This window comes from Palaemon carinicauda, chromosome 11, assembly GCF_036898095.1.
Source record: "Palaemon carinicauda isolate YSFRI2023 chromosome 11, ASM3689809v2, whole genome shotgun sequence".
Taxonomy (NCBI): domain Eukaryota; kingdom Metazoa; phylum Arthropoda; class Malacostraca; order Decapoda; family Palaemonidae; genus Palaemon; species Palaemon carinicauda.
The window spans coordinates 111,638,673-111,665,071 of NC_090735.1; the positions used below are offsets into that span (position 1 = coordinate 111,638,673).

The window sequence follows — 26,399 nt, forward strand, 5'->3', positions numbered from 1 at the left end:
TAATACTGTACTGAACCCATATCATTAAGTAATACCCCACCTTACGTGGTTTATCGATTCCAAGAGACCTGCCAAAAGTTAATTGTTTACGTAAGTCATATTTTGGGTCAACTGTATAAGGGACTTTTATGTTCCCTACGCAAGTACTAAACACTAAAAATTGCTCGCAACAGCTATCATTTATAAAAATTGGATACCTACATTAATAAGCATCTATGTACTTGAATACTGTACTGTTCAGTAAAATACTGTACATATAGAATTTGAGAGAGAGAGAGAGAGAGAGAGAGAGAGAGAGAGAGAGAGAGAGAGAGAGAGAGAGAGAGAGAGTGTGTTACAGTACAATAAACTGTAACAATATTAAGACATTAACAAAGGTTACTTTACCTTCAAGTTGGCATCGTTTCTCCTTACTGTCCACCAAAAAAGTGGAAACTTTTCAACTCTTAATAGGTCCTGATAGCCTTCCTCCTCTTCTAGACAAAAATTGTCCAACACGAAAGGAACAGTTCTTCAACACAATTAGATACTCATGCAAAATGCTTGGATGAAGGGTTCTCGGTCTCAAAAAACTGACAGATACTTGGATAAATAGTAAAATCCACACTCCATTTCTTTAAGCATATTGTTCATTGGTTCTGGATCACAGAAACCTTCTTCAATTTTCCATTGTTCCTTCAACTCCAACAATTCTTTGTTGGTCAGTGTTTGCTTGTGAGCCTCAATCAATTTATCAAAATCCTCTCCCAAATCAATCACAAGTGTGTGACTAAGGGATACCAAATTGTGAATTATGTCTTTCACCAACTCATCAAAACCTTTAAAATCATCCACTGTTTGAGTCACTTCAGTACAAAAGGCACTGATTTAACACAGCCTAATATTTAGTGTAGTCATTCCTAAAATTCAGAATGTTTATCCTGACCTCTGCCAAAGTGGCATCAACTGCCTGATTTAAGGTACGTTGTAAATAGTACTGCTTAAAGAAAGCTATGATACCTTATTCCTTGGGTTGAATAAGAGGCAGTGTTAGGTTGCAAAATAAAACCAACAATTACATTTAGGTCCAAGCCCTTCAGATGCATGGGATATCAAGGAGCATTACCAAAGATCAGCATGACCTTGAAAGGAAGTTTCTTTTCCCTGCAATAATCCTTAATTACTAATATAAAATGGCCATTGAAACATTCTTCGTAAATGGTCATGGTGACCTCTGCCTTTGGATTAACTATCCCAACTTTGCTAAGTTTATGAGGGACAGGGGTAAAGGCATGATAGGCTAACAATGGCTTTACCTTGAAATTGCCAGTGATGTTAACTTCTAACATAATGTTTGCATACCACTGATTTTTCTTCCTTGGAAATACATGAGTGATCTGGCATTCTCTTTCAAAACAAGCCAGTTTCGTCGACATTAAATCGATAATATTCTTCCCCATTACAGGAAGTTCTTTAGCAATAACAGCATCCCAAGCAGCAGCTTCTCCCTGAATTTTAATGTTAGTGTAAACAAAAACGCTTCTTGAACCATAAAAAAACAATCATGACTTATGGTAAATGATGCATCATATTTCATCGAAATGTTTTTTAATGTAAATCCTCAAGCAAAGACTTGGCCTTCTTTTGAATCAGCATTTGGCTCATAGGAATTTGTTTGTATGTCTGCGAGGTGGCAACCCTACCTAACCTCTTGAGTGGGTAAGCCGGGGGTGGCTGGGGGAGTACCCAGCCATCTATATATACTCTCACAGCTGTGAGCTAGTCATACCTCTCTTCATGGCCAACTTACTCACTCCGGCTAACCAATGCCGTCAACCTTCTGCTAATTGTCCAACAAGTAGCCCGAGGTATTCTTAGACCACTTGTTGTGTCACCACCACAGGATAGAGAAACCGTATTGGGTATTCTGTGGGTCACGTCTTGCAGGTAGGGTGAAGATCAGATATGCCTTCACCCTACTAATGGCATGGTCTATGTCACAAAGGAGCTGTTTCTAAACGTTACGGAAGGATTCTGCCTTAAAACGTTAAGAGCTCTGGGTCACCTCTATGAGGTGGAGAGGGATTCCATGACTGGTATATGGCCTGCGTCCCAGTTACAAATGAGATCCTTATAAGCTTCCTTTGACCTTCCTAGGGTTAGCGAAGCGTGCTGAACCTAAGGATCGAGCTCTTTTATTGTTTTCCTGAGGTATGGTCTCAATATAATCACTGGCGTGAAAAGGAGGAATCAGTGACGGGTAGTGAGTGAGAGATGTTGAGAGAGGCCAATAGGATACATCTCTCTTTTGGTCAAGGGCCACACTGTGAGAGACTTGTTTTAGAAATCATTTAAAGACCTGCTCTTTTAGGTGTCGTAAGCCTTCGAGGTTGGAACCTCGGGACCGAAGGAAGCCACCCGTCCTGTAGAGGGCTGTATTATTCCACTACGAGTAAATCGGTTCAAACTCTGTGAAGAGCAACGAATGGAGGTCATGCTCGATGGCCGAGCAAAGGTCTTCCGTTGCGTAAGTCTAAGAGTGGGATTCCCTTCGATGGCCATTTTGCATGCATAACTGGAATAGCACCGTCGAGAAGAGAAAACTGACTTCCCTCGATGCTCAACATGGAGTATCTAGTCGTAAAGGAAGTCCGTAATGGGTTCTACAAATTCGTAAACGTGCCACTGGATGTGACCCATCTCTTTGGCAAGACTCGACGAGGCTAAACCGATGTCTTTTAATGAGACAAGTCCGACTAAAAGTTTGCACGAAAGTGGAGAAATTGCTTCACGGAGAAATTGCTCGCAAAAGGGGAGTCCAACAGGTGACCGCAGCCTTTCTCCCACAAGGAGATCAATGCCGGTCATTGACATTCATTCTGCTTCCCGAAGGAAGACCTCTAAAACAGAGGCTGTAGGAGGAAGACCCCTGCAGATGGAGTCGATTCTATAAAATCTAAACCCGTAGACAGGATATCCCAAAGGGGAGACCACATAGGACCAGGAAGTATTTCTCGCAAACAGGAAGCCAATAAAACAGTCCCTCTCCATGTATTTTCCCGAGGGAAGAGGACGCCAACTAGGGGATTAGGAGACAATATCATTCATGCTCTGATCCTAGTCCTAAGGACATGTGGTACTGTATGCCTCCCCAACCTTTTCTTTGATGCCTCTATAGGAAGTGTCAAATACAGTAACACCAAGGAGATCTTCTTGTCTGGCAGCATTTTTACCAGGACCGTTTCTTGTTCAGGTCTTGTAGAGAACCAAAAGAAAGAAGACTCCTAGTGCCAAAGGACCAGGGACCAGGATAGTCCTTCAAAAGTTGCATTCGACGGGGACTGATGCGATCTTGTCGAACCTGAAGTTTCTACAGGCTGATGACCAAGTTTAGAGAAACCTGTATTGGATATGACATTCGTGTCTTTCTTTCGATTACTGTACTCTAATTTTCAGATCGAGGTAAAGTGAAGATGTCTTGCAGGAGTTCGAGACTTTTAGGATCAGTCAGTAATCTGAGGTCTTCGAGACGAGGGCCGATCCAGTACAGGAAATTATGAGCTAACTGACTGATCACAAAACCTTCCTTGGCATGACAAGGTTTGAAGGTTAAGCTCATCTCACATGGAGAGGCTATAAGTAGAGACTTCTGACCAACGAAGCTCGGCGGTATCCTAGCATACTGCGTCTTCCTATGAGATCGGATGTTCCAGTCATGAGGAAGAAGAGAGAGACCGCTTCCCATTTCGTGACGGAAGATGGAGGATACAAGAGAGTATCATTTTTAGCTAAAATGTAAACTCTCTTTCCTTGGCGAAAAATACATGAGCCGATTATTTCGAGCTCGTGGGAGGGGTTCTCCCATGAGGAAAGAAGATATTCTTTCCATACCACTCCACTCTTTGGTTACAGGAGGTCATCAGTCGACTTCATGAACAAGACTGAGTTTCATGAAGTGTAGGCAAAAAAAATGTTTCCCCGGAACAGATTGCAGATGGAGGATGAATGTGTTCCCACTAAGGTCTGAGAACATAAGGGCCAATGGAGATTGGGAGAACACAAAATTATGACAACCTCTGTTATTCTCGTCGGTCACCCACCTAGGACCGACCCAAATCGTAGCAAGTAAATTGCTATAGATTTCGCTTAAGTAGCACTGAATTTAATTCTCTGAGAGGGAGAGAATGGAGGTAACCCCATGTGTTGTATCTCCCGATGGAGGGGGAGGAACAGATTCAAGGGATCTGCTACCCCTACCACATCAGAGATCCAATTTGTTTCAGGAGACTGCCTAACTAGAATAGTTTCTATTCAAGCAAAGCCGGCTCGTGAGCAGCCTTATACTAAATGGGACAACAAGATAGAAGGTAGCAACCGAAGCAGCAACCTGGTTCTTGAGGAAATTTGCTCATAAGCCTTCCCGTAGTATGAATGAAGTATAAGTGAAAACATGTACATTTATGAGTATGCTGGATTTAATGCATAAACCTAGCCACCTTGATGCGGAGCCTTCTGATCTCGCAGGAGGCGAAAAAACTCCAGGAACCCAAAAAGCCTTGTTTGTGATACACAGACATGAACCCAAAAGAGATAAGGGCATTGAAGAAGGGTGTAGTGTTAGGTTCCCAGATGAAAAAAACTGTGTTAAAACTCCTTCAACTCTACAAGGTCTAACTAAATAGTGTAAGCCCAAGAGTGAAGAAAGACAATCTATGCAGTCTAGGAGATAGTGCTCTCTTGAGCAGCTCCCTCTCATGGAAGTGGTTGCTGAATTAAAAGCCTAGAGTGGAGCAGGCTTATTAGTGATCACTAGCCTCTGTGACAGTGAACATCAAGCAATCGAACGACGAGCTACCATCATGTGAGACAACGAACGACAAGCTGTAGAACATTAAAACACCGAAAGGTGCTATTGATAAGCAACCAGAGAGCGTCTAGCTCATGATCGTGAGCGTCTAGCTCGTCTAGCTCGTGATCGTGAGCCTTTAGTTCATGATCATGAGCGTGTAGCTCGTGATCGTAAGCGTTTAGCTCGTGATCGTGAGCAGTAAGCTTGTAATTGTGAGAGTTAGCTCGTAATATTTTAGTGTTTAGCATTTGAACATGAGCGTCTAGCCTGCTAATGATTGTCTGGCTTGTGTTTGTTATCGTGAGCATCTATCTCATGATCTTGACCGTCTATCTTGTGATCGTGAGCTTATAGCTCTTGATCGTGAGCTTATAGCTCTTGATCGTAAGCTTATAACTCTTGATTGTTAGCTTATAGCTCGTGAGAATCTGGCTCGGGATTGTGAGCATCCTGCTCGTAATCGTGAGCGAGTGTTTATCTCGTGATTACAAGCTTATAGCTCTTGATCTTGAGCCTATGGCTCGTGATCTAGAGCATTTAGTTCTTGATCTAGAGCGTCTAGCCCGGGATCATGGTCTTATAGCTCATGATACTGAGCGTCTAGCCCGCTATCACAAGTGTCTTGTTTGTGATCATGAAGGTCTCACTTGTGATCGTGATCATGGTCTCACTCGTGCTCGTGATCATGAGCACCTCGCTCATGACCGTTAGCGTGTAACTCACGATCGTGAGCATGAGCATGTAGTTCATGACCGTAAGCGTGTAGCTCATGACCATGAGCACGTAGTTTACGAACATGAGTGTCTCGCTCGTGATCGTGAGCGTCCTCAAGGGTTGTATAGAGACTCACCCTTGGAAGGGGACATTCTCACACCTAGAGGCGAACCTCCGAGCAGCACTCTGTTTCCCTTCAATGAGCTCTATCTCAAATTGAAGTTTTACATGAAGTGTTGCTTGAGAAAAAAGTCAAGGCTTATTTCTAAGTTTTCCCCGAAGCAATTTCCTGAACAAAGGATGGGAATCCTGCCAGAGTAATCCCCAGAAGGGAAGACTGAACAGGTGTTTGTCACTAAGGAGAAGAGCATTGAGATCGTGAATGATCTACAATCTCGTAATTGTGAGTGTTTTAACTCGTGACTGTGATCGTCTTCAAGAAGAAGAGCATCGAGATCGTAAATGACCTACAATCTCGTAATTGTGAGTGTTTTAACTTATGACTGTGATCGTCTTCAAGAAGGAGAGCATCGAGATCGTGATAACTTTCGATCTCTTGATCGTGAACATCTTCCAGAAGAAGAGCGTCAAGATCATGAGTAACCTTCAATCTTTGTGGCGATCATTTGAGCGTCAAGAACGATGTACTGATGGGTGTCGAAACATCGGATTGTCGGGAATTACATCCTAACCAACCAGGAAGATGAGGTGATGAGTCTTAGCCCTACGATCGTTGAACAAAAAAAGTTCTGATTTCATCATTGGATTGTTGAGAACGACATCCTGACTGACCAAGAAGACACGGTGATAAGTCTCGCCCCTGCGATCGTTAAGGAAGAGAAAATAATCTATCGATCTGGCGATTGGCGAGCAGGCCATTAGTTGACGATCATCTGTAGTCTCGGAATCATCAACAGGCGGAAGTTGCATATGCAGGCTTAAACATTGCCTGTAGGAAGAGAGAGAGAAATTGCAGATAGCTGGGAGAAAACGAGATCAGCAGATGGCGAGATGACTCGTCGTCAGAAGGGCGAACGGGAGGCAGATGTCATAGACAGCTAAGATGTCAGCTGCAGCTGCAGAAGCTGACTTTGCATCTTGGTGTTGTCTGTAATCGCTGAAGAAGAAAGAAAGAGAGAATTTAAAATTCTTCCCCTCCGGTGAAAAAGAAAAAACCCAACCCGCAGACGGGAGAAGTTACTCCCAAGAGGAGTTGTCACCGAACAAGCAATAGTTTAAATGGCTAAGCCTTGAAAGGAGAGAGCGGATACGTCTCCTCTCTACAGTACCAGCCAAAAGCAAAAAGTGTCGTAGCTCACAGCTGTGAGAGTACAGTATATATAGGTGGGTAAGTAACCCTCCAGCCATCCCTTGCCTACCCACTCAAGTGGTTAGGCAGGGTTGCCACCTCACACTTTAAATCTAATGGCTGCCTTCCAGCTACGCCGAAAGTAATATCCACATAAATAACGAAAGGTTTGATAGTATTGGAACAAATATTAATAATTGACAAATTAACTGGCACTTTATCTTTGATAAAAGAGTCGTGGCTGGCGTGAGGGAGACAAGAGGACGAAGTGGAGAGTGTTACTGCTTGGAAGGAAAATCTCCCTCCATGAAGAGTTCTAGTAAAATATTGAGCGTTCTTTCTCTTTAAATATATTCATTATCACTAACTGAATCACTTAATTTTTGCTTAATAGACGCTTGGTCATCTTTATTTTACACTCTTACATTCAATTTTGACAAAGAACGTATCTTGATGCCTGCTTTTTCTTTTTCTTTGTAATTGCATGAAAATGAGATTAAAATCACTTGAACAAATGAACACTGCATGGGTGGCAAGTTTTTTTTTATTAGATCTTGTCCATGAAAAATGCCTGGGCGGATATAAATTTTTGCTTGCAGACTAATACAATACTAGTCACCCAATTCAAATTTTTTGCCTCAGGCCATGTCATCCTGATGGAAGGGTTCCTTTAGGTAGCCTCCTAAGGGATATTTACTACAGCGATACTCCCAGAGAATTAAACCGAAGGTCTCCAGGATTCTGACTCCTGGCGCGAGTATCCAAAAAAGATTATCGCATAATATCAGGGGACGAATTCTAGATACGACACATGGCAATCTTCACCCCGAATAGATTTAACTCTTTGATGTAAGGGGGAAGAGTGGCAAAAGAAGGGGGTGCCATTCTAGGTACCCGGTGGACCTCCTTCCTTACTACTACCGCGACGCCATTCCTTTTCTAGTAGCCTACTATGCGTGTTGTGCTCTCCGTTAGCCCGGTGTTTTTTTACTAGTTTTTGGAATTTCATAATGCAATCTCCAACATCTTCGTCATCTGGAAAGTTGAGTATTAATTCTTTCCTGTGTATAATTTTAGTCTACCTTTCCACAGTTAAATTACAATAATTTCAGTGTGTTTAGGTGACGCCCGTTATATTCACATATTATTTAGCTAGTAGGGCGACACTTCCCGGTTCTAAAGCTATAATATTAGCTAGTCAGGCAAATTATACAAACTATGATATTGCATACATGAAAATTATTCCTCTTTCTATTATGTGACTTTACTTTTCGTATGCGGCGGGAACCCCGGCGGTACTGATTACCTTGGCCGGGGCTCTTACCAGAGCAAGGCTACTCTTGCTCATATATACGTTAGTAAATTAATTCCCGTTTAGCCTAACCCTACCGTTCCTTCTCGATTCGTATGAGATATTACATTCTCTAGAACCTATAGGCAAGTTACGATTTTCATTCTCTCTCAGAGATTAGAGGCTGAACCCTTCCTCCCTCCCCGATTGTCGCCGCCGTTACAGGCGGCAGCCATTGTCTATCTCCATCGCCGTTGCGTAGAACGAAGTTCTTACTGCTTCCGGCTTTTATTTAGATAGTGGCTTACTCAGGGTGCCCTTGTCTTGCCGTCAACGATGTCGTCAGTACAGGAAGCTATGCTTTTTCAGTTCACTGTTTGAGGCAGGCGGCATACCTGCCGCCACCTCTGATATCAATGAACTGTAAGACCCTCAACCCTTCCCCCTCTGTCCTTTAGTGACGTCATGCCGTCACAAGATTCTTTTGCCGGTATCCTGACAGTCATCCCGGCTTGCTATGGTGACTGCATTACCGGCTGGTACCCTGCCGGTAGCAGTTAGTTCAGCCATCTCTGCCACCTTCCCCCTAACTCCCTTCCTTCAAAGGAAGGAAATAATATTAGGGGAAGATTGAGACGGCTCCTGACTGCTTCCAGTGGGAAACCTAGCATACTTTTAAAAGTCCTCAGCTCTCCCTTGAGCTGCCATCCACATTCATTGTCACCGGCTTCAATGCCGACAACAGGCCTTTTGTGGATGGGTGGGAGCCAGAATCTGATAGATTCTTTCCCCTTCCATTGGAACTTTCATTCCGGTAAGGAGACAGCAGGCGGTCTTATAGTCCTCCTACACTTCCAGCTCTTATATTCATTCATAATAGTAGGAAACGCTCCTTCCTTAATCTTTCTTTCTCTCTATCGGTTAGCACCTTCAGGTACTAGCCTAACACCGACAGTGTCTGCCGGCAAACTACTGTGTACAACTATACAGTAGTACATACGTTTTCTAACATACTCTGTATTTCCTATCACAGACGACTTTTGAGACCATGATATTCTGTTGAGGCCGAGTCCTCCCTCAACACCCAGATGGTTTTCCTTGATCATCAGGGACTTAAAAAACCCGAAGGGTATTAATACAATACTACAGGTGGATAATGTTAGTATAAGCTATCTACTAACTCTAACTCTAGTTCCTAGAGTTTCTCTACCTTTAATCCTCCCTATCAGGGAAGCTGAATATTAATACTGATGGAGGTCTCAGCAATGGCCTGGGAGAGGAAATACAGATGTGTGTCTTTTCTATTTCCTTTCAAGCTTACTATCCTAAGCTACCATAAACGATCGTGATTACTATTGTTATCAAAAACTGTATGCTTTTATATCAGCCGATATAAACACAAAAATACTCATTGATATTTCTCCTTTACAGGATGACCCTATGGAGAAGTGCGGATCGATGTTCTGCAACTCACGACCCTTGCGGCGTCGTCATGGGAATACTAAAATATTGGGACATGAAGGGTTGCCCCAACTGCTCAACCCTGCTGGTCAACGGCTTCGGTGAAGCCCCCCTAGTTACCCTAGAGACTATGGATACAGCGAGGGACACCCTTCACAAATGGGTAAGAGGGTTCCAAAAGAACTCTCAAGGACCATACTTTTCCAATGACTCCATGAGGTGCCTACTGTTCCCCAAGGCTCTGCCGAGTGCGGTGGTGTCCCAGGAACAGCTCCGGTCCCCCTTCGTACAACTGAAGACTGACTTTGACATCAACAAGGCACTAGAAAGCATGAACATCCACCAAGAGAGGCTGTCAGAAGTGTCCACCGACACCAAAAAAGACCTACTGCAAGGTGGCCCTGAAGAAAACGTGGACCATCTCCAAGTGGAGGAAGAAGGATCATTGTCAATGGCAATAGACGACCCTCAGTTTGCCGTGACGGCATACCAACATCTGCCGTCAACGTCCTCAGCCCCAACTCCACAACCTGTTAACCACAAAACCAATCCCTGGAGGTATGCGGAGCATATGCCAATGATAAATGGGAAACTGTTCGTTTCCGAGAAGTTGGGAGTCAAGCAAATTGGAAACATGGAGTTCTGGCCTAACTTTTCGGCCTATCCAGATTGCTATGGAGACTGCGGGACGAGACTGCGGGACGAGAATAAACGGTCCCCAAAGAGGTCATCGTGTTTGAACACGAGAAGGCACAAGCCATCCTCCTGAAGGCCTTGAAGGGAGCCGGATATACCTACTCCAAAGTCTCAGCACTGAGCAAGAAAAACCCCACCTTTCTTGCTCCTTCCTCCATCTCTTTCCCCTTTACAGAGAAAGCACTAGACTTTGTCGTCAAGGCAGTCAATGAGGGATAACCATGTCCGACCCTAGAGAAATGCAAGCCATTCTCTCTAGCACTGCCTACCTGCGAGGAGAAGTGGAAGGATGTCCACCTAACCTTCTCCGTCTCTAAGTTGGATCCAGATATAGCAGGACAACAGTTCAATGAGAACCTTCTAAAGTTGCCAGACCATCTTCTGAGGAAAGAACAGGAGTAGAAGGAGAGACTTGCGGGTTCCCTCTCCCATCAGAACTGTCTGGAAATGAGTGCAGGTCAACATAATGCCCCAGAAATGTTAATCTTCCAGGCTAAACCTCATATGGGTACCCTTGTGAAAGACCTATACACTTTCCTCACAGCGAGGAGAGCCTGTAGAGAGTTCATCTTGGCTTCAGCAATCATCAGACATGAACCAAGGAAGCTGATTACCTCGAGCATTTGGGGTAAAGACATTTTCCCACAGGAATTGGTCCAAGAGGTCATTGCCAGAGCAACGACAGAGAACAGGAACCTTCTCCAAAAGTGGAGCATGACTTCGAAAAGGAAATCTTCCTCGAAAGGAGGTCCTCAGCCCAAGAACAAAAGGGCAAGGAGACCACGTAGACCTGCACAACTCCCCGCCATGACTATGACCACAATGCCTCAGACCATCTTCCAGATGGTCCCTCAACAATTGGTAGCCCAGTCACCAGTTTTTAACCCTACCTTTGAGAGGCAGTCAACTTTCTTTCGCACCAGTCAAAAAGGAAAAGGTCCTAAGAGAAGTTCCCCAGGAGGAAACTCCTCTCGGGACCGAGAAGGACGTGGTCAAGGAAACAAATCCGCAGGACCCCCCAAGCAATGAGGGGTTCCAGGTAGCAGGCAGACTACATCACTTTCGGGATTGCTGGACCTTCGATCCCTGGGCCCACAGCCTAATCACGCATGGACTTGGGTGGAAATGGAGCAGAACTCCAGCCCGTTTTCCAAAATCCTTCCAACACTCCACCCCCTTGTTGGAAGAGTATACCTCTGAACTGTTGAACAAGAAGGTAATCAAGAAAGCGAAGTCCATCAAGTTCCAGGGAAGGCTGTTTTGTGTTCCCAAGAAAGACTCAGACAAACTCAAGTCATTCTAGACTTGTCTCCACTCAACAAGTTCATCGAGAACAACGAGTTCCGGATGCTTACTTTACAACACATAAGGACCCTTCTGCCAAAAAGGGGCGTACACGGTCTCAATAGACCTAGAAGATGCTTACTGGCATCTCCCAATGAGTCGCCCTTTCTCCTCCTACCTAGGATTCAAACTACAGAAGAAGTTTGTCTTCAGAGCAATACCCTTCGGACTGAACACAGTCCCAAGGATATTCCCAAAGCTAGCAGACACAATCGTCCAGCAGCTACGAACCAAAGGAATTGAATTGAATTGAATTGAATATAGGATTTAGGCATTAAGCCAAGCACTGGGGCATCAAAGGCCATTCAGCGCTATATAACGAAAATCATTCAATCATATCTGTTTACTCACACCATTCATTTTAACCTTTCATACAAATCGCAACACTTTCATGCAATAAAATCTAGATGTGACGCACCGAAGGAGTTCAAGTGGTAGCATATCTAGACGATTGGTTGGTATATGCAGCATACAAGACTACTTGTCTGCACGCAGCCAACAGGGTGATCCAGTTTTTTGGAACACCTGGGCTTCAAGATCAACTGCAAGAAGTCTCGTCTTTCTCCAGCTCAACAGTTCCAGTGGCTAAGAATCCAATGGAACTTAAGTCACACCACCTCTCCATTCCATCCAGGAAGAGGAAAAAAATAGCGGGATCTGTCAAGAGACTAATCCATCACAAAAGGATTTCAAGACGCCAACAGGAAAGAGTATTGGGCTCTCTCCAGTTTGCAGCAGTGACAGACACTGTGCTAAAGGCACGTTTGAAAAATGTGTCAGGAGTCTGGAGGAAATACGCATCAAACGCTCGAAGAGATCAACTAAGGTTGACCCCGACCTTGTTGCGCACGCAGTTAAGGTCGTGGTCAACAGCCAAGATCCTAGTACGGACAATTCCCCTGCAACCACCACAACCATCGGTGGTGATACACACGGATGCCTCCTTGGAATGACGGGGAGGCCATTCTCACAATAAAAAAGTGCAAGGGAATTGGTCGCGCTAGTTCAAAACATTTCATATCAACATTTTGGAAGCTATGGCAGTTTTCCTGACGTTGAAGAGACTATCCCCTCGCAGATCAATCCACATCGGATTGATCCTGGACATGGAGGTGATAGTAAAGTGTCTAAATCGACAAGGCTCGAGATCGACAAGGCTCGAGATCACCCCACATCAACCATTTGATGTTAGCCATCTTCTACCTGGCAAGGATGAAGGGATGGCACCTATCAGCAGTTCACCTACAAGGGTTCCGCAATGTGACGGCGCGCTCTATCCAGGCGAGACAGAATGGTCCCTAGATGCAGACTCATTCTCCTTCACCTCGGAAAAAGTCCCAGAACTGAAGATCGACCTCTTCGCAACGAGCGACAGCAAGAAACTATCTCGTTACGTAGCCCCTTACATGGACCCTCAAGCAGAAGCGATGGATGCCATGTCCCTTGATTGGAACAGGTGGAATCACATTTACCTGGCTCCACCAACTAATCTCCTGCTAGGAGTCCTCGACAAGCTAAGATCCTTCAGAGGGACAGCCGCAGTAGTAGCCCCCAAGTGGCCCAAAAGCAATTGGTTTTCCTCTAGTACTAGAGTTGAAACTGAAGCTGTTTCCTCTGCCGAATCCAGTGCTATCTCAACTGGTCTAGAAGTCGACTGTCTACGCTTCATCCTCGAGAACCAGCAACCTACATCTCATGATTTTCTTGCCCTAGCAACAAACAAAAAGTTTGGAATCTCGAAGGATAATGTTGACTTCATTGAGGAGTACAAGTCAAGTTCGACTAGGAGACAATACGAATCGTTATGGAAGAAATGGGTGTCCTTTGTGAAAGCAAGGAAACCGACAGAGATATCCATAGATTTCTGTCTTACATTCTTCATACACCTCCACGAACAAGGCCTGGCCTCTACAACAATTACTTCTTGTAAATCAGCCCTGGCTAGACCACTTCTGTACGCTTTTGAGGTGGACCTCTCAGGTGAAATCTTTAATAAGATCCCGAAAACATGCGCTAGACTCAAGCCAGCAGCTCCACCAAAGCCAATCAGGTGGTCTTTAGACAAAGTCTTGCATTATGCTTCGAACCTAGACAATGAAGATTGTACTCTAAAGGAACTAACACAAAGTCATTTTTCTGTTTGCAATAGCCTCAGGGGCTAGAGTTGGTGACATAGTGACCTTATCCAGAAACCAAGGCCCATATTCAGTTCCTAGACACAGGAGAACTGAACCTTTTTCCTGATCCTGCCTTTCTTAGCAAGAACGAGCTACCCACCAAGAGGTGGGGTCCTTGGAGAATCTGCCCATTAAAGGAAGATGCCTCTCTGTGCCCTGTAGAGTGTCTTGAGGTCTATCTTTGAAGAACTTTAAACTTCAAGGGAGGACAGCTCTTCCGAGGAGAAACTTCAGGATCAAACCTATCTTTAAGACAACTGAGAGCGAAGCTCACCTACTTTATTCGCAGAGCGGATCCTGACAGTACACCTGCAGGTCACGATCCAAGGAAAGTTGCTTCTTCATTGAACTTCTTTCAACATATGGACTTTTGAAAGACTCCGCTCATACATTGGGTGGAGATCATCCAGGGTCTTCTACAAACATTATGTGAAGCAAGTACATGAAATAAAACACTTTGTGGTGGCAGCGGGCAGTGACATTAAACCCGTCGTCTAGTGCTGCGATGAACAGTGGACTGTTTTGGGACTTTACAGTGCATCGGGTGCATGGGTAAACCTACCCTCTAGTGCAGATCACAGCTATGATCAAACATACTGATCTACGTAGGAGCATATCTGACCAATACACCAGTGGCGAGTGAACGTTTGTGTCACAGTGTCTATGCATTTCCGAACATCTGAACATGTCAGATAGATTTGGTTTCACATCTCCATTGAGTGGCGTTATTTCGATAATGTATTTATATATTTTTATTACACGAGAAAATATGGACCTTGATGTGTTGTAATGCAGGATCAGTCACACTTTGTTGTAACTACATTGGATAAATTAGTTGCATAATAAAATACTTAAAACGTATTCGCATCTTATTACTGCTCCCTCAGTTATAAGTTAATAAAACACACTAGAGTTTTATTTAATCCCTGTATAGGGCTTATATCTTGAAATCACAATAATGATTTCTGAAGGAATGGTACTTACTTTCTCAAAAAGGTAAGCTTCAAAGTTTTCCCTTTTTGTCCCAACAGAAATACAAACCTTGAATTGTTATTGTCAATATCAACATTTTCCCTGCTGGGGGCAGGAAGCACTAAACCAGCTCCAGGTTTAGTGGAAATGACAGATCCCTGGAATTTCATATACAGGTCTAGTAGACCAGATAAGAAAATTTATTCAAGGCGGAAGGCACATACACAAACCCACAGCTAATGGTAATTTCAAGACAATTCTCTAGTATGCTTCCATCAGGACGACATGGCCTGAGCCCAAAAAACGGATTTTGATCTAAGTGAAAAATCTACTTTTGGGTGAGAGTGCCATGTCGTCCTGATGGACCCACCCTTTTGCTGACCCCTCCCAAAATTACTTTATCTGCGGCCATTTCTGCTTAACAACAAGAAAAGGAATGGCGTCGCGGTAGTAGTAGGGAAGGAGGTCCACCGGGTACCTAGAACGGCACCCCCTTCTTTTGCCACTCTTCCCCCTTACATCAAAGAGTTAAATCTATTCGGGGCGAAGATTGCCATGTGTCGTATCTAGAATACGTCCCCTGATATTATGCAATATCCTTTTTTGGATACTCGCACCAGGAGTTAGAATCCTGGAGTCCTTCGGTTTATTTCTCTGGGAGTATCACTGTAGCAAATATCCCTTAGAAGGCTACCTAAAGGAACCCTTCCATCAGGATGACATGGCACTCTCACCCAAATATAGATTTCTCACCTTGATCCAAATCTGTTTTGTATGCTTGTATCCAAATTTACCCATATTCAAAATTATTCATAACCTGAGGTACTACTGTATACAGTACGTATGTATTTATTATATACAGTATTGTATATACTGTATATATACAGAAATTCTATCTTTTTTAGAAATTTGTCATTGTTTTTTTACAACGTAGAGACCAACATAATGTCACGTAAAAACGGAGTAATATATATTTCATCTTTCTCCTGAATATTTCAGGACCGACGTATACCGGAACTGACATACCTCACTGTATGTCGAACTGACGTAAAGAGGGGTATTACTGTACTATCCACTAGTAAAACCATAACATAAAAATAAAATCTAGATTCTTAAAAGTGTTATTAAGAAACATAACTTATGATATACAATAATATCCTACAATAAACATATTCTTCACGTAAAGGCTTTTATTCTAAATTGATCACATGACTAATTTTCATAAAAATCACAAATTTGGAAGCAATGCATTCTTCCTAAGGATACAAACCTGTAGCTATCAACAGGGATTTACCTTCGGTAAAGCTGGAAGATTAGCCATAAAGACTTTTAAGTGAGGTATAATTGTCAACCCACTAGTTAGCAGGGGTTAGTGGACCCCATTCACTCACACATCATTGTATCCAACTCACTTTCTATCACAGGCAGGACTTTCTTGGGGGACAGGTGATGGCACGACCATTTGTATAAATAGCTACATGTCTGCATTGTTAGGAAAATATAAATTACTTCCCAATTTTTCATTTGTTCCAACACTAAATACAAACCCTTAGATATTCATAGGGATGACTCACCCATTAGGAGGGGGGGGGCATTTGAACTGGGGTTGTCCCGTACTGACACCACCTTGATAAAATTTTGCGCAACGCATGGATAGCGGCCTGAGCAACCTGCGTGCTTAAGCTACCAGCAATGTGATTGGTCTAAGTAAGAGTTCTCCAAAACAAATAGAAATCTTACAATCAATCATAGGCGTTACCCAATCTCACCTTGCATGGTGTATGGGGACATAAGTATTATTTCTATACTAAGTTACACAACAGAAATGGTTATCACCTACAGATAGGTGAGGCCAGCTTGCAGAGGACCATGGGTGCTATTCCCTGAGAGAGGAAGATGAAAGAATGAAAGAGCCAATCATTCTTAACATTCACTCCAGACTAGTCCTGGGTAACCTGTGCCCTCAACCATCTGGTACTTGTCCATCAAGGAGCCAGAGGCAATTTAAACAACTTGTGCAGCCACCACAGGAACAATGGAGAACGTCTCCATGTTCCTATAAATCGCGTCTTGCAGGTAGTGGGCAGTGAATGTCGTCTGACACTTCCACACGCCTGCTTGTAGTACCTGCGCCACAGAATAGTTTCTTTTAAACACTAGGGACATTCCAATGACCCTAACATCATAAGCTCTAGCAGGAGGACGGTCGGGATTCAATGCACTGTCTATGACCCTGCAATCTAAGTAGAGATTGTGTTCTTTGTGACCCTCCTTTTTACCTTCCCCATGCTGACAAAGAGTGTGGATACTCGAGGCGAGCTGAAGCAGTGCGTTTAAGGTAATACCTCAAAATCCTCACTGGGCAAAGTAACAGATGATCTGGAGCATCAGTTACAGGACTAAGACTCCCAATCCGAAAGGGCCCAAATTTAGGATCCGTTACTCCCGGAGTTTGAGTCTTTGAAATAAACTTAGGGACGAAACTGAATGTTACTTCCCCCCATCCCCTTTGAATGGGCGACATAGTAGGATAGACCACAAAGTTTGCTACCCTCTTGGCCAATGCCAAACCGAGCAGGAACACCGGCTTTACAGTTAGGTGGTGATCTGTTCCCTGGCATAATGGTTCGTATGAAGTACCCTTCAGAGATCAAAGGACGCGAAGCACATTCCAAGGAAGTCTAATTTACGATCGGGGGGTAAGTAATCTTATAACTTCGTATGTAAAGAGACAACTCCAACATAGATAAAATATCAACTTTCAGTCTAAAGGGGAGGCTCAAGACTGAGCGGTAGCCTTTCACCGTCGAGACCGAAAGAAGCTTTTCCTCCTGAAGGTAAACAAGGAACTCCGCTATTGTTAGTATAGTGGCATTAAGGGGAGAGATACCTCTTCCACGACACCAACCAAAGAACACAGTCTACTTGGCCTAGTAGAATAAAGCCAGAGATCTTCACAACTTGTTGCAAAAAGCCTCTCTGAGAGAGGAGGTGCTGGAGAGTCCAGGCATGAAGACGAAAAGAAGCTACTGCTTTATGAAAGATGTTCACGTGTGGTTGTGTGAGTAGCAAGTGTTGTGGAGGGAGTTCTCATGGGATTTCTGTCACGAGCTGCAGAGGGTCCGAGAACTACTCTGTAAGATACCATAGCGGAGCTGTGAGCGTCATGGGTAAGTTATTGGATGCTCTAGTCATGCTGAACACCCTTCTCATCAGACAGAACATGGGAAACGGCGTACACGTGGATGTTGTCCCACCGATGTTGGAATGCATCGTGCCAGAAAGCCTGAGGACCTGGAACTGGGGAACAGTACAGTGGGTGCCTCAAGTTCACAAACGTCGCAAACAGATCCACAGTCGTGTAACCCCAAAAAGTCAGGACTTTGTTGGCTACTATATGACAAAGTCCACTCAGAGACCACTATCCGAGTCGCTCTACTAAGATTATCCGCAAGCACATTCCTCTTGCCTGGAATGTAGCGGGCTGATAGGGACACCGAGTTGTTTTCTGTCCATCTTAACATTTCCACTGCAAGATGGTATAAGGGCTGCAAAAAAGTACCTTCTTGTTTGTTTACGTAAGCCACTACTGTGGTGTTGTCACTCATCAGCACCACAGAGCGCCCCGCCAGGAACTATTGGAGAACCAGGAAGGCTGCCCTCATCTCTTCAGAGATTTATGTGCTGGTACCTTTCGGAAACTGGACCAAAGCCCTGAGACCGTGTGGTGCAGCATTTGGGGCCTCCACCCTTCTTTCGATGCATCAGAATAGACCATCAATTACGGAGGAGGAACGAGAAGGTCTGTCCCTCTGCGGAGGTTCTCGTCTGCCACCCACCATTGAAGGTCCGCCGCCTGCTCTAGTCCCATGGGGGCCAATGTATCTGGGTAATCAGTGTTCTGATTCCACCTGGATTTCAGCTGTCACTGAAAAGATCAAATTCTGAGGCAGCCACTGGGCCCTAGACGGGGCAGGGATGACAGGTGACCCAGAAGACATAACTACTGCTGGGTTGGGAGCTCTTCTCATGTGACAAAGGGGCTTGCTACCTTCCTAAGCCTTTGCATTCTGTCGTTTGATGGAAACTCTTTCTTTAGGTCAGTGTCCATAATCATATCTAGGTATAACAGTCTCTGAGAGGGCAGCGGAGATAACTTCTCAAAGTTTATCCCGATCCCCAGATCTTGGCAAAATTCGAGCAGTCTGTCCCAGTGCTGAAGAAGGATTGCTATCGAGTCTGCTAGGATCAGCCAGTCATCGAGGTATCTTAGATGACGGATGCCGATCCTTTGAGCCCAAGATGACCCGAGGGCTAACACCCTCGAGAATACATGGGATGCTATGGAAAGACCGAAGCATAGCACCTTAAACTGGTATTGCCTGTTCTCATGTATGATCCGAAGATACTTCCTTGAAAACGGATGGACTGGGACCTAGAAGTATGCGTCTCTGAGATCCAGCGTGCGCATGAAGTCCTGAGGTTTTATGGCTAGTCATACCATGTCTGCTGTAGAACATACTTGTTCAGAGCTAAGAAGTCGATGACTCGTCTCCAGCCTCCCCACGACTTTTTGAAAAGTCACCTGAAGAAGCCTGGGGAGTGTATTGGACCTCTTGGAGAGCGCCCTTCTCCAACACGGTCTGGATTTCGGCTCGGAGGGCCAGCTCCTTTGTGGTCAGTGGAGGGAGAGATTGAATGAACAGGACACGATACCCTGAACGAATCACGGACACTGTCCAGAGTTCAGCCCCATGCTGCCGCCACCTCTCCCAGCAGCGTTGCAGGAATCCTCCTCACTGGTGGGCAAGTAGGAGGAATGCCCTCCCTAGCAAAAGCAACCTCAACCACTTTCTTTATTAACTTTTCTCCTCTGGAGGATTTGGAGCTCTTTGGGATTTTGACAGGAAAGAGCTTCCTGGACACCTTTTTTTGAGGACCCTACGGGTCTACTGGTTAAGGGTAAGGTGACTTGCGGCTGTTTCTTAGGTGGTGGTGGGGCCTTACCATAGGACCAAAATGTTAAGGCACTTTGAAGATTGAGCTTCCCTCACTGTTCAGCCGCCCTCTTATCTTCTTCCGGCTTGAATAAGGAAGAGTCGTCTAAGGTGGAGTTTTTGAACTTAAGAGACCCCAGATTGCGGGAACTGTCTGCAGAACCTTTTGATTACCACATCCCGACGACTGAGTAATGCTTTCGCCCACACGTTAACCCCCTGGTGAGCGAGAAACTCGATGCACCAGATGCCTGATAAAAGGTTTCCATAGACTTCCTTGTAAAATCTTTGGACCAATCCTAAGTTCTAACAAGGTGGCCCATGGATCCTTAGCCACAGATTCAGCCATGAAGTAGCTTGTACTTCACAACCTTATCCATGTTTAGGATCTCAGTAGCCGAAAAGGAGGCTGAGAGCCCAGAAAGCCTCTCAAATGAGACTCGCCTTGAGAGAGATTCTACGGAGGAGTCCAGAGTCTAAGTTGGAAGAGGCTCCTCCAAGATCTCATAATATCTCCTCTGCTGTATGAATGGTGGAGGGAGGAGTTTTGAGTATGAGCTTGCTCAGAGAGAACCAGAAGAGCCGGCAATCTGGGAGAATACCTTCTTCCAGAATGCCTTCTTCCTGGCCGCCATCAACCTCTTCGACCAGGGCAAAGCTACACTGGCCTTAGGAGGTGGCTGAGTGCCATACACATGGTCAAGGACAGTGTCCTTGTCTTCTTGAGGGCCCGTCTCCAAGTACACTGACCCATTGATGGCCCTCATGCAGACTAGAGCCTGCCGGAAGGTATATTTCGACTCCTGCTCCGCTTCAGAGTTGAACTTTGGATTTAAGGCCTTGGGGAGGTAGTCATCATCAAAGTTCAGTTCATCTTCCACCTCCAAGCTCTCTCACCCACAGGAGCCCGGGGTGGGTCGAGGTCATCAACTGAAAGTACATCGCAGGCTGTCATGGAGATCCCACGAGCTCTCTCCTATTGGAGAGCCGTTGTCGCCTTAGCATTCTTCGGCACCATCTTTGCATCCTTAGACTCTCTCCAAGGCGGAAGGAATTCCTCCAGCAGTGAAGGTCTGGAAAGTTCCTGTCGTCCCGAAGAAGTATGACCTTCTCTTGCAGAAGGTACTGGCCCAGCTTCCTTGGGTGGTCTGGAGACGGGTTGAAGTTCTGGGGGAAACACCTCTATAGGAGAGGGGCAAAACGTTGCCACAACTGAGACCTCCCTTGGAGATTGAGAGTCCCTCCTTGTAAGGGGGTGGAGATTATCACTCAATGGGGAGTTGTTTTCCTCATTCTCCTCTTCTGCTTCGTCGAAAGAACTGAAGTTGATGAAGCTGTGAGAAGTTCTGCTGGATGTTAGCAGAAAATCCCACAGCTCCAGGCACTTTCTGATGGGAGAGACGACCATCTGAGGGTTTGGGGGCCTGGAAGTGGCAGGCATCTGCCCAGGGTCCAAAGGGGGAGAGGAGGAGGAGGAAACCGGCTTAACCAACAGGATTCGAGAAGTAGAAGCTACTGTCGCCTTTGATCGTAGAGCTGTACTCGCTGGAGGAGCAGTACCCACGACTGCCTGTCTTACCGCCTTCACCAAGGTATCACACCAGGATGGCGGTTTTACCACAGAAGACAGGTCCGAAGTATGCTTAGGGAGGCCTATAGATGGACATGGCCTCTTTGGGGATCGCGGCATAGGTACCTGAAATTGAGGAGATGTAGGTCTCTTCTCCTTTCGAAGCAGCACAGGCATGTCCTCTAAATCAAAACAGAAAGGGCGAGATGGAGATATAGAAGTCATCGGAGGATACTTCTTTAGAGGTACCTTAAAGCCACAAGGGAAAGGAACCAGGCCACCACTTTTTGCTGGAGAGTCAATGTGATGTGCAGACAGCTCTGGAATGGTTGCTGATAGTCTGTGAAGTTCACTAGGTGTTGACAAGCTAGAGAAAGAGGATCACTCGTGGGAGCGTGACGATTGCGTTTGAAAGCGTGATAATTGCGTGCTGGAGATGGAGAGCAGCACACTAGTGAGTAACGATCATGATTAGGAGAACTGCGAGCTGAAGTACGACGTGCTGGCGAGTGACAGTCAAGAGCTGGCGAGCAGCGAGATGGTATATGACATGCTGGCAAGTGACAATCACGAGCTGACGAGTGGCAAGTGTCAAGCAGAGAATCAGCAAATTGGCAATCGATGAGTGGGCGATTGGCGAGTTGACAATTAGTAAGTTGGCGAGCGGCACGTTAGTGAGCGCTGCACAGGCAAGCGTATGGGAGACGAATGTCTAAGAGGCAAATGACGAGCTGGTGAGCAGCGCATTGGGGTGTGGCGATAACGAGGTAACACGTGATCACGAGCTGGTGAACAGCTGATGTTAAGGGGCTGGAAAATGGCGAGCAGGCGATTGATGATTATTATTATTATTATTATTACTATCCAAGCTACAACCCTAGTTGGAAAAGCAAGATGCTATAAGCCCAGGGGCTCCAACAGGGAAAAATAGCCCAGTGAGGAAAGGAAATAAGGAAATAAATAAATGAAGAGAACAAATTAACAATAAATCATTCTAAAATAAGAAACAATGTCAAAACAGACATGTCATATAATAAACTATCAACAACATCAAAAACAAATATGTCATAAATAAACTATAAAAAGACTATGTCTGCCTGGTCAACAAAAATGCATTTGCTCCAACTTTGAACTTTTGAAGTTCTACTGATTCAACCACCCGATTAGGAAGATCATTCCACAACTTGGTCACAGCTGGAATAAAACTTGTAAAGTACTGCGTAGTATTGAGCCTCGTGATGGAGAAGGCCTGGCTATTAGAATTAACTGCCTGCCTAGTATTACGAACAGGATAGAATTATGAGCTAGTGAACGGCAACCAGGAAAGTGATGATCACGAGCTGGCGAGTGACGATCACGAGCAGGAGAGGGGCGAGATGATCGTCGTTCGTTGGAGTCCAAGCGTCTTTAATCTGGTCGGGTGGAGAGGACTGCAATCCCTAGACGATGAGGAGACCCTGTGATGGCAATGGCTCTTGTCGTCAACAGTAGGTCGGCGCTGGAGTGGCAAGGATCTCGTCAACGGTGATCCTATGCAGGGGAGTCATGCTGCTAACGAATGGTGGAAGACGAGGAGACGTGGGACCATCTAGCAGGCCTAGGTCCATGCTCAACCCCATCCTCTAAAGGGGAAAGAACACAGACTTCAGAAGGAGCAGGAGCAGGCGAGGGCGACAGATGGGCTTCGCAGACAGCAAGAGCATCAATCAAAGCACTCACAGGAGACAAAATTTCTACCTCTGACAAAACCAGAGAACATCTCCTCTCAGCCCCTAGCAGTAGAAATTACCACAACACATCCTTTGATGGTAGGCGTGCAACCCCCAGAGACGACCAACCCTGTAACAAATCAGAAAGAGAAAAGGATTTCCCCAAGGGCGGGGGCAAATTTGCTTCTCTAGGGGAAGCAGCTTCGGCTCTGGAACCCCGGAGTTGGCCAGGTGTTAGCTGGTAAACACTCCTACTCGATCTACCCTCAGAAGAGACCGATCGAGCAGGAGCTCTGGGAAGAGATTGAGGGGTTAAGGATGAGGTCCAAGGTTTCTTCGACATTGTGGAAGATCCCGAAGGCGAAGAATCTCTCTTGAACTTATTCTTGCTCCAGCACCAAAATCTCTCCCACTGGAAGGAAAACCCCTCCTGGCATTCATCGCAGGTGTTAGCCTGGTCACGACGCTGTCCTCTGCAGGCCAAACACAACGAATTGGAGTTGGTCACAGTGGAGGACATGAAGGTCCCACAGAAGTGTTCTTCAGGTCCCGCACTGGACCGCATGATGGATGGAAGGAAGAAGCAACATGAACACCCGAAAAGAGAAAGAAGAGAAGAATTAATGAAAATGGCAAGTCTGTTGGGAGACAGAGAGCAGTAATATCAGTTATCAGCAAAGCCAAAAGAGAAAGTGAGTCAGACACACTGGTGTGTGAGTGAACGGAGTAGCTGGCTACCCTGCTAACTAGCGGGTTGCCAGTTATACCTCGCTGAAAAGTCTTTAAGACTAGTCTTCCAGCTTCACCAAAAGTAAATCCCTATAAATAGCGAAGGGTTTGTATTGTCGGAAAAAAACCATAATTAATACTTCATACACTATTAAAACTGTCTTCCACTAAAATTATATTCTTAATGAGAAACACAAAAGTAAGTCTGTGGACTATCTTTATGCCCTACACTACTATTATTAAGCAGTTCAAACACACTAGAGTCAATGTTTGTACTGAAAAACAAATATAGTTTTAGGGATGAAAAATTCTTTTACCAACAGCAACTATTATAAAGCTCACAGACATAGCTTTAGCATAAAAATAATTCTGATTAAATATTAGTTCTAACCATCATAAGCTAAAATAATAGAAAATAATGCAATCAAAAGACTAAAAACAAAATTCAGGAATTTCTACATTTATCATTTTATAAATTTGCCCTGCTGAGATAGTAGAAATTCTATCACAATGGGCTAGTTTAACCTTTTTCTATAACTTTATCAGATATATTAAAATCTTTTAATTTCTTAATAATATTATTTTTTCCTAGTAAATATAAGTACCAACCTAAGTTCATTCAGCAAACCCTCTCCCTCATGCGTGGTCGAAACACAAGCATCTATAGTAGAGTCTCGCTGAGATGACATCTGAGCAACTAATCGTTCAGCTGCTTCTACTGAATCAGCAGTTTCATCCACATTCTCTTCAGCTTCAAGTTCATTAGTAAGTTCCTCTAACCACGACAACAGCTAAGAATTAGAGAAACATAATGCTTAGAAAATGACAATTTGAATAATCTTGCACAAATGTATATGATTCAACAAGAATACCATTACCAATAACAAAGTGCATATTAACCAATGGCATCTATGATCACTTCAAATCATGGTAGGATAATAGTCTTAGTACCATTTTCAAGCAAAATACTAATGTTGCATTTTATTACAGAAATGTTCTGTATGTTTAAAAGAGAAAACCAGTAGTCAGTTGGAGAGAAAACCAATATTTTCATAAGTGCCAAAAAAGTCACAAAATATGAATTAATATTAATACAAATAAGTTTTGCATCTTATCATTGCAAAGTTATGACCTTATTCATGTATCAATTTGAAAGCTTGCAGATTAGAAATATATTTGTCTAAATTCCATTTACAATACTAAAGACTTCAATTTGTTAGAAACCAAGAAGTCTTGGAATCTAAACTAATGATCTTATCTATACACATGCTATTCCCGCCTTTCTTAATCTCTCTTTAACACTCGTTGTGTGGTGGGCAGTTGCTGTTTATTACATGGATTATATGGCCCCCTTTTTGGTGAAAAATATCTTTTATGAATTGTGACATGTATTGTGGTTGGAATGTTTCAAGTGTTCTAGACTTAATCTTAGTACATGATTGGTAGTCAATGAATTTTCAAGACTACTGGGCATTCTTTACATAATCATATGAATAATATCAAAAAGAAATTTACTCCATGTTCACTCAACAGTTAATTGATTGAAGTAGTATATAGGGTTGGCTTACGGTATGATACAATCCCACCCAACAAAAATGGGAGAGTTAAAATTTGTAAATAGAGGGGAGATTAGAATTTAACTCGTTTCTATGAATTTTTGGAATCTCTTAATACAGTTATTTGATACTTGACATGCAGTTTGAGTAACTTTGCCTTTTAAGATATAGGGTCTTGATATAGGCATTTTGCTTGTCAAAATGCCATGATTTTGTTTATGTGTAAAATGTGATACATATCCCTTATTTCTTTGTATCCCATTTGGTTTATTTATATAGAGTATATTTACATTGGCTAGAATTTTAGGGTAGCCTAGCATAAATTACAATATTCAATAAAAAAATGTCCACTATACAATATTCACTGAATAACATCCACTTGATATTATTCAATATATAACGTCTGCACTTTCACCATATATGCAACTCCTTTGTGGATTACTGTATATAAATACATATGCAAGCATAAACTCTCACTGCGCGCCTCATGTTTAGCGTTTACATCAGGCAACTACTCGCATCACATTCAAAAGATATGGACCATAGACATGATTTATGATGAACTTATAAAAAAAGGCCAAAATGTTGATTAGCCTCCTATATAATTGGAATACCTGAAATTGTATTATATTTGTAGTATCAATAAATCACAGGAGTCTCAAATGTTAACATCTACCTATAATCAAACCTGAAAAATATTAGGCATCAGAAAACCATCATCATCATCTCCTCCTGCGTCTATTGACGCAAAAGGGCCTCAGTTATATTTTACCAATTGTCTGTATCTTGAGCTTTTGAATCAATACTTCTCCATTCATCATCTCCTACTTCACGCTTCATAGTCCTCAGCCATGTACAGTAGGTCAGGGTCCTCCAACTTTTCTAGTTGCTTGTGGAGCCCAGTTAAAAGTTTGGTGAACTTTTATCTCTCTTGGGGAGGGCAAAGAGCACGCCCAAACTATCTCCATCTACCACTCACCATGACCTCATCCACATATGGCACTTGAGTAATCTCTCTTATAGTTCCACTTCTAATCCTGTCCTGC

At 44.0% G+C, this 26,399-nt stretch overlaps 1 protein-coding gene across 1 annotated transcript in view; it reads right to left on the reverse strand.

The window, feature by feature from the left end:
- The window catches only part of trio (trio Rho guanine nucleotide exchange factor), a 979,236-nt gene that overhangs the window by 898,731 nt on the left and 54,106 nt on the right, over nucleotides 1-26,399 (reverse strand). The window contains exon 15 of the mRNA XM_068383253.1: nucleotides 24,407-24,588. Coding sequence (XP_068239354.1) covers nucleotides 24,407-24,588 — 182 coding nt within the window. The remainder of the gene's footprint in view (nucleotides 1-24,406; nucleotides 24,589-26,399) is intronic.